The sequence below is a fragment of the Malania oleifera genome, chromosome 10 (genome assembly GCF_029873635.1).
Source record: "Malania oleifera isolate guangnan ecotype guangnan chromosome 10, ASM2987363v1, whole genome shotgun sequence".
Lineage (NCBI taxonomy): Eukaryota > Viridiplantae > Streptophyta > Magnoliopsida > Santalales > Ximeniaceae > Malania > Malania oleifera.
In genome coordinates, this window is record NC_080426.1 from 54805450 (window position 1) to 54819632 (window position 14183).

A 14183-nucleotide genomic window follows, 5' to 3' on the forward strand; every position below is an offset into this window, starting at 1 on the left:
ATTTACAAAATTGACCCAACATATGAACAGCGTCAGTTATAAGTGGCCAAAAAGTTATTTTAGATTGTTTATCAAAATTTACTTAAAAAGTTCTCAAAAAAAAGATTTTGCAAAAGCACTTTTTGCAAAAAGTGTTTATTGTAGTACAAGCCAAATGTCACTTGTTTATAAAAGTTCTTATTTTAAGTGATAAGTGCTATAAGCACTTTTTTTGAAGTACTCCCAAACAAGGGTTAACCCTATGTATTACATCCTCTTCAATTTCTCCTTCCACTTGCATAATAGATCCAAGGAATTGAAATCTACTAGTGCTATTAATTATTTGACCATCAAGTTTAATCTTTTCTTCGATATTCTTCCAACCATGGTTGAAATTACATCTTATATAATTCTATCTTGTTTCTACTTATTCTAAAACCTACAGACTCTAAAGCTTCTCTCATAATTCTAACTTAGATTCTACTTTACTCCTATTTTCATCAATCAAAACAACATCATCTACAAACAACATACACCATGGGATCTCATTTCACATACTCCTAGTGAGTTCATCAATTGCAAAAGCAAAAAGGTAAGGCCTCAAAGTATATCATTTATGTACACCAAAAGTGATTGGAAATTCTCTAGAGTCCCCACCTGCAATTCTAATGCTAGTTATTACTTTATCATACATAACCTTAATGACATCAATATACTACTACATACTCCTTTTTTCCCAAAAACCCATCAAAGAACTTTTTTCTAGATCAATAAAACCACATGCAAGTCCCTCTTTTTTTTCTAAACTTTTTCATTAATCTTCTTAATAGATAAATAGATTCTATAGTCTGTCTCCCCAACATAAAACCAAATTGATTCTTTGCGACTCTCATTTCCAACCTTATTCTTTGTTCAATTACCATTTCCCACTGTTTCACTCTATGACTCATAAGTTTTCCACAATAATTATTATAATTTCAAATATCACATTTGTTTTTGTATATAGGTATTAACGTGCTTTCCTCCATTCGTCTGGCATTTTCTTGGTTTTCATAATTGTTTTGAATAAATTAGTTAGACATATACTTATATTATCCAGTAGACATTTTCAAACTTCAATTGGGATGTTATCCAATCCTATAGATTTCCCACCTTTAATCTTTTTTAAAGTCATCTTAACTTCAATGACGCCAATTTTGCCAATAAATCTCAATTTTTTAGCATTTTCCTCATTCATCACTTCTAAGTTTATGCTTTCACAACTTATTAATGTAGCTTCGCCACCTCTCTTATATATCTTCTTCTTTAACCAATATATTATCCTACATTCTTTATCCATTTTATATTAACTAAATCCTTGCACTTTCTTTCTTTAGCTTTAGGGTATGCTTATGCATACACATTATAAAAATCCATAGCAACATGCATATATGTAAGACAAGATACTGAGGGATTTCTAAATTTAAAAGGAGTTTTTACAGGTAATTAGATTAATAATGAATTGAAAAACAAAGTCATACTACAATAATGCTCCAGCCACTAATAAAAATGTATATGTCGCACATAAAATATTTAGTTAAATCGTTGGACTGTGAGATTTAGTGTTTTAGATTTTAGAAGTTATAACACAATGCGCTATGTTTCTAAAGGTTCATGTGATTTCAGAATTCACTTCAATATTAGCATTTAGTAATAATTATGGGCTGGCCTAAAAGACAAAAGGACTAGGATTTGCAAGTACCCCAAGCCACACTATGATTAATTTCATATGCAAATATATAAAGTTAACAATGCACTTCCAATATAGACATGAAGCGGTGGAAAAGGTGAAAAGAATTAAAATCTCCAAAACAAAAAAATCAAAAAAAAATGAATGAATGAGAATAAGAATGAGAAAAATGAAAAATTTTGGAAATGATTTCAATTTTCTTAACTGGTGCATCAACCCATGCTCCAAGCCACAGCACCAAATAGACAAATAAATTTAAAACAGCAAGATTTTTATTTAAAATAACAAAAAAAAAACCATGAGTGTGATAAGTCTCACTTACTTAGTGTAACACGCTTTGCATGAATTGCACACAGCATTGAATCTTCAAACAAATGAACCAAAAAATCCTCTGCAGCCTACAGAATAAACCTAAGGTAAGTATACTGTACAAGAAGCTGTTAAAGCAATCTACAAAAACAATCTAACAAGTTTTTGTGGCAATATATCCCATATCCTATTGCACATAGCCACATAGGACTGGAAAAGCTGGAATAGGTTCATAATTTTGCCTTCTTTGAAAAGTGCTGCCACATGAAACATGTATTTATATATCAACAGTGCTGGGTCATATAACAACTCTTGTATAGGGCCAGATCATAGCTACCAGAAAATGCTAGCACCCTAGAGAACAATGTGGTACATTTTTGTTTGGAACACTAAATCAAATGATCCAATGCTCCAATTCAATAATTTTCACACAAAATAACTTTTTATTAGTTAAAATGAGGAATCATCCTACATTATTAATCTATTCCAAGACAGAAAATCTCTTCTAGATTTAGAAACAGCTCAACATCCTCTCCAAAATATACAAGTCCCGTTACACTTTTAACACCAATATATCTAATCAAGTATCCAGCTAACATCGGGCCAGATTCACATGTCATCTTTTGCAACTCCATTCTAAAGCCATATGATGCACTACATTGGGCAACTAATTCACTGAAAAATTACCTTTGTAATATTCACCTGAAGTTAAACAATAGGTATGAAGATGACAGTGTGAATAGTTTTGGAATAAGTAAAATATACCCCAAGAATTTAAGAAAACATATACATAAATTAAGGGATGTTTCACTATCTAGCAACCTATTTGGTTAATATTTCCAAAACAGAAAAAAATTAAAAACCTAGTTGAACTCATTATTGTTTTGTCATTGAATCAAATAACAATTTAAAATATAATTAAAGTAGTAATATTACAAAAGAATATAAATTAAAAATCATTATAATAAAAATGGAAATTTATTATAATTATTTCAAACTCATTGTGCTCTTAGAACAATCCTATTGTGCATGAGAATTGAAAATTAGTAAAAATATGGTTTACTAAATGGCTTATTTTTAAATAAAAAAAATTTTCAAGTTTTTAGAAATTTTTTAGATTTTTAAATTTTAATTTTATTTTAAATTCACATTGTAATTTTATTTTAATTTTAATTAAAAAAATTATAAAATGAAATGATTTAATCCACAAAAGTCAATTATCGATATTAAGTAGCACAACAATGTAACCAAGCCAAAAGGGACAGCAAAAATAGAAAACTAGAAACATAAACAAACACATTGTTGTAACCTGTTGCTTTAAAGCAACCAAAAAAAAAGGGGGAAACCAAAAATGATACCAAACAAGCCCGAAAAACAAGAAAATTGCCAACAAAGAGATGCACTAGAGACTAAGTCAGCCAAAAATGCTTGGTTGCAATAAAATCGATGATCGTTTGAGTAAGAAATGTTTTTATTATTTAGTTGAAGATGCTACATGGAAACAAGACATGAAAGTCTGTAATTAAACCAAAATATATGGCAGTAGATAGAGTAGATGGTGACGAAGGAGTTCCACAAATAACTACCACTTCGTTGAATTGAGTTAAAGCTATAATGGAGCACATTATAAACATGGATGATGATGGCATCAAGAATGAATCATCACACATTGCCTGGCTGTATTTATTTTTTGGATAAGAACACTACCGTTGCTGTCTTAAAAAGCAAAGGCATTAGAAAAAACGTTGACCATACATGGTTCCATTAAAGATAGCACAGGTAAGTGGTCAGGAAATGAAACAAGCAATAGACAGATTGCAGTTATTGCACATTGAACCAAGTTACAGCAATTGGTGATAGGGCAAAATGCTGGCGCCATTCACGACAAATTTTAACAAGAACCAGAATCAATTGCAGATGCTGCCTTTTAAGTTGAATATTATTTCTTATTTACAAGGAGAGAGTGAGAGACTATAGTAGTCCTATCAGCAACCATGTTGCTGTATGACACTATAGTGCAATATTTTAATGTTTGATATTTTTAAGAAAATTCAAGCCTTATCCCTGCACCAGAGTCAGACATGAAAAACTCTGCTTTTCTCCCCCAAATGCACACGCATGCTCAGCTAAGCACAACAGTATACCTTATGGTCTTCAAGAAAAGTTTGAATTCAATAAGCAAATTTCTTGAATATAATAATAAATTTATTAATTTTTCCTTTCAGTATTTTACAATCTCAGAAACAGAAAACCCACTGACCATAAAGAAACTGAAGCATTCTTTCAAGCTGAGGTTCCTTCTGCGTTGCATTCAAACAGCCTCCTCACAATGACAGCAAATGCCCAGGGAATATAACTCAAAGCAGTGGTCAAATCATTGCCACCATATCTATGAGAACACAATCCATGTTCTGCAGGATTGCCCATTTACAATGTCAATCTAGCAGTTGGTGATAAATCTACAAATAGCAGTGAGTTTCTTTTCATTTCCCATACCAGAGAGAACTACCATAAATTTGAATGAAGGTTGAGCCCCTAGAATCTCGTCCAGGGAGCATGGTTTTGCCAATACAGTTAGGAACTCATGGTCTATATTTGATGCAAGCTTCATTTAGATACAGAAAGCAGTCCCTACTATATCTCATAAACCTGGGAAAATTGGGCATTGTGAATTTTAATATTAATCAAGTCCAAGAAAATTATCCGTGTCTAATGGTAGTTTCTATGCTTAAATTGTTGTTTTTTGTCCTACATTGGTACAATAGTTCCACATTCGTATAAAAAGTTGTTTTGAATTTTTTGTATTATTTGTCTCACATTGGAGAGAAGTGTTTTTTGGACTTGAGGTTGAAGCTATATAAAGAGCTCAACTCTCCATTTGTAAAACACACCTCAAAGTTGTACTTTGTCAAGAAGTAGTGGATTGATCATCGGCGCCCAAGGACATAGGTAATTCTATACCAAACGTCGTTAATTTCTTATCTTGTTCTTTTCACTGTTTTATTATTAGTTTCTGCATTACTTTAGTTTCTTATATATTCAATAACAATAGTTGTAATATTGGTGTTTGGCACAAGTTGGGTGCCCGACACAACATAAAGTGGGTGAAACCAAGGAGGCTACATCTGAGAACCCATGTCACCAGGAATTTTCAACCAAATAACAGAAAATCAGTTGCATTTACTTTGGAATATTCTATCGACAAACCTAAGCAGGTTATAGTTTTTCATTTTTAAAAAAAGCAAGTTATGGTTAAATTATCCACCATAAATAGTATCATGAGCCCATCGTTATCATATTAATTCTAATGATAGATCTCAACAAAAATTGTCATTCTAAATAAAGAAAAACCCATAATTTAGTTTCAAATCTATTATAACAGAAGCATGATCTATAATAAGTCCTAACATAATCATTTTAGAATTATGACTGGAAACTAGAAGCACTAAGCCTTACAAAAAAACCACTAATTTGTGCATGATCAATAGTGTGTGAAAATAGAGAGAGTGAATGGATGGTGTAAGTTTCAAGTATATGCTTACCCACCAAGCTTTAGAAGCCTGGTGCTTTCAAGTTCCATAAGCACACCGACACCACATGAATTCTTGTTTATGAAATCACTTGAATCTGTGGTGCCAATATAAATTTTATAAATAGCTTAGACTAGAAATTTAATATGTCACTATAATCATCAGAGCAAAATCATTAACCAATAGAAATTCATAGGGAAAACATTGGAAGACAGATATTGAGGTAGAGAATGGAAAAATATATTGTTTGGAATTATTAATTTATTTTCAACACCATCTCAAAAAAAAAATGTTTTTTTTTCAGCAACATCATGATAGTCAATTTAATATTCTATCAAAAACTAGTGACCTAACATATGCCAAATCTCCAATACAACACCTAAAAAAAGCATGCTTGCAGTAATACAAAGAAGTCTCCGCAGAGACAGATGCACACATGATGAACGATACCTCCTGAAGTGCTGTTAGAGCTTCAGCAGTCCAACGACTAATTTCTGGAGCATAGAAATTGCTAATTTCTTTCACCTTCCACAAATGATAAGAATGACTATCACTAACTGAGTTAATCTCATATAAAAAATAAAAATATTAAAAAAAAAATCAACAATGGAACCCTAAAATAAATAGGCAATTACAAGAAAAAGAACAACATGCACAACAAATAGCAAATGTCAACAAATAACTACATACAGAATCCATAAAACTATATCACAACAAATAGCGATATTCAAGAGCGCTGGAGTGGAGACAATCAATCAGTTCTATAGCCCCATAAGGTTGCCTTAGGCAAGCATTAAACAACTGATTAGTTACATATGCAAGCAGTCACTCACTGATGTAAAATTCTGTGGAACACCAGTTCATGAATCCTGACTATTAACCTCAAGTGCTATTTGGAAATTCCAAAACTAGGTGTCTGCACGTACATTCTAGGTGTGTAGGAGCATCTATGAGTTCAAATAGTTTTATAAGGTGGCCATATCTGTTTTGTAACCAATACTCTTTACATACTATTTGAATTCACATCAAATATTTCAAAAAAAGTATCTTGATGCAACACAATGTATTCTACTCTTGTAAACATATATTTAACATTGGAAATATATTAAATATTTATGAGCAGGTAGAAAAGCAAAAGCAATAGCATGGAATCTATTTTATATGAAAAATAGTGTAGTTTCTAATTTCTAAATAATTGTATAGCATTCTTTAAATGCTTGTACTATTACATATATCTTGTTTTATGATTTACTTAATCCCTTTCATTCTTGTTATTTATGTTTTAGATAAACTTTGGTAAAATACTGATGTATATGTTTAAAATATATGGTTAGTCCTAAATGAATCACACCACATCTCCCTAAATTTCAAGAATATTCACATTTATGTCCACAATTTGTATCCTTGCAATTGTTGGGGATCTAGGAGCGACAATCACACCACAAGCAAAAATAAACAAGCAAAATAAACACCAAGATTTAACGTGATTCGGTCCAAACTGACCTACATCCACAGAGCACACCAAACTTCAATAAAACTAGGAGAAAATACAAGAGGAGGAGGAGGCTCCAGCACTCCACTCAACTCAACTCACTCTTTCTCACACCTCTCTCTCTCTCACCTTCAACTCAATTACACTCACATATTTTTCACGCACACACATCTCCATTTATATAGATGGATGGGGATGGATATAAATGGAAGATGGTAATGAGGTGATTCAATGAGATGAGCTGGTGATTAGCACCGACACTACAACATATCAAAGCTGGCTCTCTACAGCTCATCAAAGTTGGCTCTCTACAACTCATCAAAGCTGGCTCTCATCAAGGCTCCATTTCCATTACAACTCAACAATCTCCCACTTGGAGATGAAACACCATCTCAACCAGTATATAGGTAAATGATTCAGCTTCTCTGTGGTCACCGCCTTTGTCAACATATCTGCTGGATTCCTAGTACCTTGGATTTTTTCAAGTGTCAGCACTCCGTCCTCCAACAGAGATCTGACAAAGTGATAACGTAGTCCAATGTGTTTGGTTCTGGAATGAAATGCAGAGTTATTTTCTAGATGTATCACACTCTGACTATCGCTATGCAAAACATTTCTCATCTACTTTATTTTGAGCTCTGTCAACAAACCTTAAAGCCAAATCATCTCTTTGCTGGCTTATGTCACTGCTACGTATTCAGCTTCTATAGTGAATAGAACAACAATCTTTTGTATCTGTGACATCCAACTAACAGTTGTTGTGCCAACTCTTTGCTGGCTTCTGTCACTGCTACGTATTCAGCTTCTATAGTGAATAGAACAACAATCTTTTATATCTGTGACATCCAACTAACAGTTGTTGTGCCAATAGTGAACACATATCCGGTGGTACTTCTACGTTGATCAATTTCACCAGCACAATTGGCATCAACATACCCTTGAATTTTCAAGTCTCCTTTGTCGAAACATAGGCACTTATCAATAGTGCCATGCAGGTATCTCAAGATCCACTTCACTGCTTCCCAGTGAGTCTTCCCTAGATTTGACATGAACCTCCTGACAGCTCCCACTGATTGGTCAATGTCTAGTCTGATACAAACCATGACATACATGAGACTTCCAATGGCTGAGGTGTAAGATACCTTAGCCAGGAAGTCCCTCTCTTCATCTGTTTAGGGAGTCTAATCCTTGGAGAGGCAGAAGTGATCGGCCAATGGTGTATTTACTGCTCTAGAGCTGCTCATGTTGAAGCCATGTAAAATACAGCTAATATACTCTAACTGAGATAACCACAATGTTCTCTATTGTTTATCTCTGAAGATCCGCATCTCAAGTATCTGCTTTGCTGAACCCAAGTCCTTTATGTCAAACTCCTCTAACAATTGCAACTTCAATTTTCTAATCTCTTCTATATCTGGTCCTACGACTAGCATGTCATCGACATATAGTAATTGAATGATATAGCTAGACGAATACCTCTTCAAGTAGCAACAGTGGTCGGCATTGCACTTCTAAAAATCTTTCCTGCGCATAAAACCGTCAAATTTTAGGTATCATTGCCTGAGAGCTTGTTTGAGACCGTACAACCTCTTTTTCAATCTACACACAAGATTCTCTTTACCTTTCACTGAGAATTCTTCTGGCTGATGTATGTAAATCTCCTCATCTAAATTACCGTGAAGAAATGTCATCTTCACACCCAACTGCTCGATATATAGGCCCTCCGAGACAACAATGCTCAAAACTAATCTGATGGTTGTTAGCTTCACAACTGATGCAAATATGTCGGTGTAGTCGATTCCTTCCTTCTGCTTAAAGCCTTTGACTACCAATCGGGCTTTGTACCTCCTGGAGCCATCATGCTCCTCTTTAATTCTGTACACCCACTTGTTGTGAAGAGTCTTCTTACCTTTGGGCAACTTAGTTAGTTCTCACATTTTGTTGGAGATGAGGGAGTTCATCTCGTCCTTCATTGCAAGCTCCCACTTGATCAAATCTCTTGCCTGACATGTTTCATCATAGCATTCGGGTTCTCCTCCATCTATAAGAAGTAAATAATTCATATACCTCTTATTTGGTACATGGAACCGAGAAGATCTCTTAAGCTCCGGAGCTGGAGTAGGAGGCGGTGGTGCGACGATCTGCTCCACACGTTCCTCCGCCTGAGGATTCTCGGTGTTTTTCTGTTGTGTCCCAACACCTTCTAGGACATCATCCAAGTCTACATAGGTTGTTTCATTCTGAACTGGTTTTGTTGTGTGTCTGTCTTTGTACATCACCTTTTCATTGAAGATCACGTCTCTGCTTCTGTTACCTTCTTGTTTTCATCATCTCAAATGCGATACTCATACTCATCTTCACTATAGCCGACAAAGGTGCATTTCCGAGACTTTGGATCAAGCTTGTTTCTAACATGATCACTAACATACACATATGCAACACAACCAAAAACTTTCAAATATAAAAGTCTCACCTCTTTTCCACTTCATACTTCTTCTACGAGTCTGTGATCCAATGATACTGATGGACTCCTATTGATCAAGTATGCTGTTGTGTTGACTACCTTTGTCCAAAATTGCTTTGGTAGGCCTGACTACATACGCATGCTTCTAGCTTTTTCGGTCAACGATCAGTTCATCCGCTTGGCTACGTCGTTATGCTGGGGCGTACCTAGTACAGTTCTTTCCATCCTGATACCATGCTCACAGCAGAATTTCTTGAACCTGGTGTCTTCATACTCACCACCGTTGTCAGCTCTCAGTTTCTTGATTTTTAAACCAATTTCATTTTCAACCATTGCTTTCCAAATCTTGAAAGCGTCAAAGACATTTGATTTCTATTTCAGAAAATAAACTCATACCTTCCGAGAATGATCGTCAATAAATGTCATGAAGTAATTCCTTCCGCCTATGGATGAGACGGGCGTTGGTCCCCATACATCTGAATAGACTAGTTCAAGTCTCTCCTTTGGGGTATGAGTGTATGTCTGAAAATTGACCCTCTTCTGTTTCCCGAGTATGCAATCCTCGCACATGTTAATCTCTACTAACCGTAGATCACTAAATTTTCCTTTGAATGCTTCATCCAGAGTCTCTTCTCGCTCATGTGACCAAGTCATTGGTGTCAAATGTTGCTATCGTCATTTCCTATAACAACTGAAATAGACATGCAGGCATTAGAAGTCACATAAAGTGTTCCACTTTTCTTACCTCATGCAATCATCAGTGCACCCTTTGACATCTTCCATTCATCGCCAATGAATGTTGTGGTGTATCCTTCATCTTCCAGTTGTCCAACTAAGAGCAAGTTCTTTCTCAGGTCTGGAATATATTTGACATCCTTTAGCTTCCATACGGACCTGTTCATCTTAATCTTCAGAATCCTTTGCCGACTATGTCGCAAGGTTGATCATTGCCAAGGTATACCATACCGAAGTCACCTGGTGTATACTCCTCTAGGCAATCTCTACTGCAAGTGGCATGAAATGAAGCTCCAGAGTCTAAGACCCAAGATCTTCCATACCTGCTTCCTTTCCATGAATCTTTCCCTCGACTTTCTACGTTCAAGGCTAAACTTGAAGTGGAAGCATTGTTTGACTGCATCCTGATCTTTTCCGTCAAAATCATGTTGATGACCTCGTCATACTTCAGCTTTGATTTTCCTGCGAAACTACTGATCGTAGTAACGATACATTTCCAACTCTCAGGCAACTGACTAAGAATCAACAAGGCATGAATTTTATTGTCAAACGTGATTTCAACTGATGCGAGTTGATCTGATAGCTCGTTGAAATTGTTCAAATGTTTACTAAAACTTTGACCTACGAGTATGTGCATGGTAAACAACTTTTTCATTAAGTGTACCTTATTGGAGGCTAATAGTTGTTTGTACATGTTGGAAATCGCATCCATAAGTGATTTGGTGGTTGTCATGTGCTTGATGTTGAAGGCTACAGACTTTGCTAGCATTATCCTGACAGCTCCAAGAGCATTCTGGTCAAGCAACTCCCACTCATCCTCCTTTATGGATTCTAGTTTTCCCTTCAATGGTAAATGCAACTCCTTACCAAACAGGTAGTCCTCAATTTGCATCTTCCAAAAACCGAAATTGGTGTCGCCAAACATCTCGATCTTTGAGCTCTTTTCGTTCGACATCTTGATTCACCTATCTAGAGATGGAATCAATTCAAGCGGACAACACAGTTGAATCCGAAACCGCCAAAAACCTTGGAAATGGTTCGACTCATTCAAAAAACGGACCTGAAATGGCTCCAAAAAGCCTAGTCAAATTCTGTTAAACTTAACAGAATATCCTCCTTTTTAACGGAATATGCTGACGCCGTTACTGACGCCATTTGTTGACGCCGTTACTGACGCCATTTACTGACGTGGCTGCTAATGTGGCAAGTGGGGCCCAGATGATGAGGCAGCTAACGTAACAAAGTTAGTCTCAATTGCTGACATGGCATTTGTCATGGCAAGTGCACCCAACTACTAACGTGGCATCTGACGTGGCACTAACGTGGACTGAGACTTCTAACAGGGATGCGCTAACGTCAACTATTGCAGCAGACGCGTGAGATACATAGGCGCATGTGGGCGCGTGAGGTCACGTGCTGGTGACCTGGTGGCGCATGAAGGCGCATGACAACGACGCGTACTCCTAGAAGCGCGTGTGGGTGCATGGGACCTCCTTTCGAGCTTTGATTTGCACCGTTAGCTTCATCTTGTCGAGAGGAATACCCTGGTGTGCTCAAAACTTGATTTTGAGATACTAGGCAGAGGCTCCAATCTAACGATTTTGCTCTGATCTAGCGGTTTTACTCCGATCTGGCTCTGATACCAATTGTTGGGGATCTAGGAGCAACAATAACACCACAACCAAAAATAAACAAGCAAACTAAACACCAAGATTTAACGTGGTTCGGTCCAAACTGACCTACGTCCACGAAGCACGCCAAACTTCACTAAAACTAGGAGAAAATACAAGAGGAGGAGGAGGAAGCTCCTGCACTCCACTCAACTCAACTCACTCTTTCTCACACCTCTCTCGCTCTCACACCTTTAACTCAATTACACTCACATATTTTTCACACACACATATCTCCATTTATATAGATGGATGGGGATGGATATAAATGGAAGATGGTAATAAGGTTCAATGAGGTGATTCAATGAGATGAGCTAGTGATTAGCACCGACACTACAGCACATCAAAGCTGGCTCTCATCAAGGCTCCGTTTCTATTACAGCTCAACAGCAGCCACATGTATGCCTTATGGGCATGTGTAATATACGGTTATTATATTTCAATGCTAAGAAGCATAAATCATACTCTGCGTTGAATTAACAAAGATGTAATTCTAAGGGACAAATTTCATAGGACAATACAAAATGTACAAGGTTTATTTGACGGAAAACAAAGTTTGCTAAATTGGCAAGTAGACAATTTTTATCAGATTACTCTATTCATTCCACAGTTCATCCTTTTGACACAATTTGAAAAATTTTAAACAAATTTCCCACATCTTGTCATCAATTAGAGCCACTCAGTTAAAACAGGTCGAAGACAATATTCCCAGTTTGAATAATATAATTTATCACCAATCATCACTTCATGGGGTGTTTAATCGAAAACAAAGTCTACACCACTCCAAAGAGGGTGTAACTTTATTCTCCATTTAAGTGAAATTTGATTCCATTGTTCAACAACTGACATGTAGGTTACAAAACTGCCTGCATAAATATGTTAAATCTTTCATAACTCAGTACAAGTCAAATAGTCTAAGGAAGGTTTGTACAGTTGAGTCGAGTATCTACAATCTTAAATAAATTATACAGAGCTGTTTCAAAGGGTCCAAGTTATCATATATGTAACTAACAATACAAAAATACAGTGAATAGCAGTCTCGGCTGGGAATCTATTTAACTATAAACTATCTAATTTTAAGCCACTTTGAATGATAAGTGATCTAACAAACTCACAGTTCTAATGAAAGGAGCAGCTGGGATCAGCAGATTCCAAGTCTTTTGCAAGCGTCGAATCTCCTGAAGAGAAACCGTTCCCGGCCTATAGCGGCGGTGTCTTCGCACATTTCGCGACCCTGCCTCACCTGAAAGGATCAAAATCATTCCTGACCCTCAACTTCACTTGTAACAAATTTCTAGAAAACTCAACAGAAAAGAAGAAAAAAAACCTAGCATTATTAACATTTTGTCTACTAAAGTTAATGACATTTGCTCTGAAAAGCAGGGGAAAATTTATTTCCAAAATGCGAACCGAACACCGACGAAAACTCACTTGGTGTAGCATCCCCCGCCATCCTAGAACGTCCACCTCGCTGTAAATTTTCCCCAAAATGGTTTTTAAAAACTGGATGAGATACAAATGTACCAAACTTTTAAAATAACAGAAGAATAGATTAAAATTTTCCAAAAGCAGAAATAGAGCAAGAGAAGAAATGTACCGAACTCGTTCCAGGGGTCGACGGTGAGGCGACTCCGGCAGCTGCGAGATTTAGAGAGAGAAAATCAGGGTTTACGAATAGAGAGAGAGAGAGAGAGAGAGAGATCTGAGTCTGACCAGATTTGCGACGGGAACTTGTTTTCCTGCTGGCGACATGTTTGATTCTCGCCATGGATGGATGAGTCGAAGCTCCACCGTGAAGCTCTGGCAGCGGTGCTTTTGTTTCTGAAAAGCCCTTTTCCACTTTTGTTTTTAATTTTTCCCGTTGGGGAGACGGAGACCGGTGCCGATGCCGATGCCTGTTTGAGACTCTACTATTTACTCTCTCCGCTCAACTATGGCAAAATTCAAATAGTTCCCGCTCAATTTCATTCTCTTTTGCCAAGTGTCCTCTCTTTCGGTTGCGCTTTGAACAAGTAGAAGAAGAGCGTCCGAGTAACTAAGATATGAATTATCGCTCTCATATTTTTTAACTCAAAACATTATTAAAACTTAATTAAATTCATGTCCTTAAGTGTTTTTATTTCTCCTCAATAAAGAAATAAATTATAAAACGTGTTTGTTTAAATTATCAATTTTCTGTTTGTTTTATCGGTTTTCAATTATTTTGATAACTTTTTTTTCAAAAATTTTAATATTCAGAAATAGTTTTTTTATTAAATTATTCATTTTATACACT

At 36.0% G+C, this 14183-nt stretch overlaps 1 protein-coding gene across 6 annotated transcripts in view; it reads right to left on the bottom strand.

Moving 5' to 3' along the window:
• Window positions 1-13922, bottom strand: part of LOC131166056 (histone H3-like centromeric protein CENH3) — a 34996-nt gene extending 21074 nt beyond the window's left edge. Inside the window, exons 1-6 of one of the 6 annotated variants that reach the window (XM_058124286.1) lie at window positions 13622-13922; window positions 13506-13546; window positions 13340-13379; window positions 13024-13151; window positions 5998-6072; window positions 2031-2106 (exon numbers count right to left, since the gene is read on the bottom strand). In XM_058124286.1, coding sequence (XP_057980269.1) covers window positions 2031-2106; window positions 5998-6072; window positions 13024-13151; window positions 13340-13379; window positions 13506-13546; window positions 13622-13676 — 415 coding nt within the window. In that variant the 5' untranslated portion in view covers window positions 13677-13922. Of the gene's footprint in view, window positions 1-2030; window positions 2107-4306; window positions 4429-5558; window positions 5645-5997; window positions 6073-13023; window positions 13152-13339; window positions 13412-13505; window positions 13547-13621 lie in introns of those variants that run through there. The other 5 variants (XM_058124285.1, XM_058124289.1, XM_058124287.1 and 2 more) reach the window with 5 other exon arrangements.
• Window positions 13923-14183: the final 261 nt, after the last annotated feature.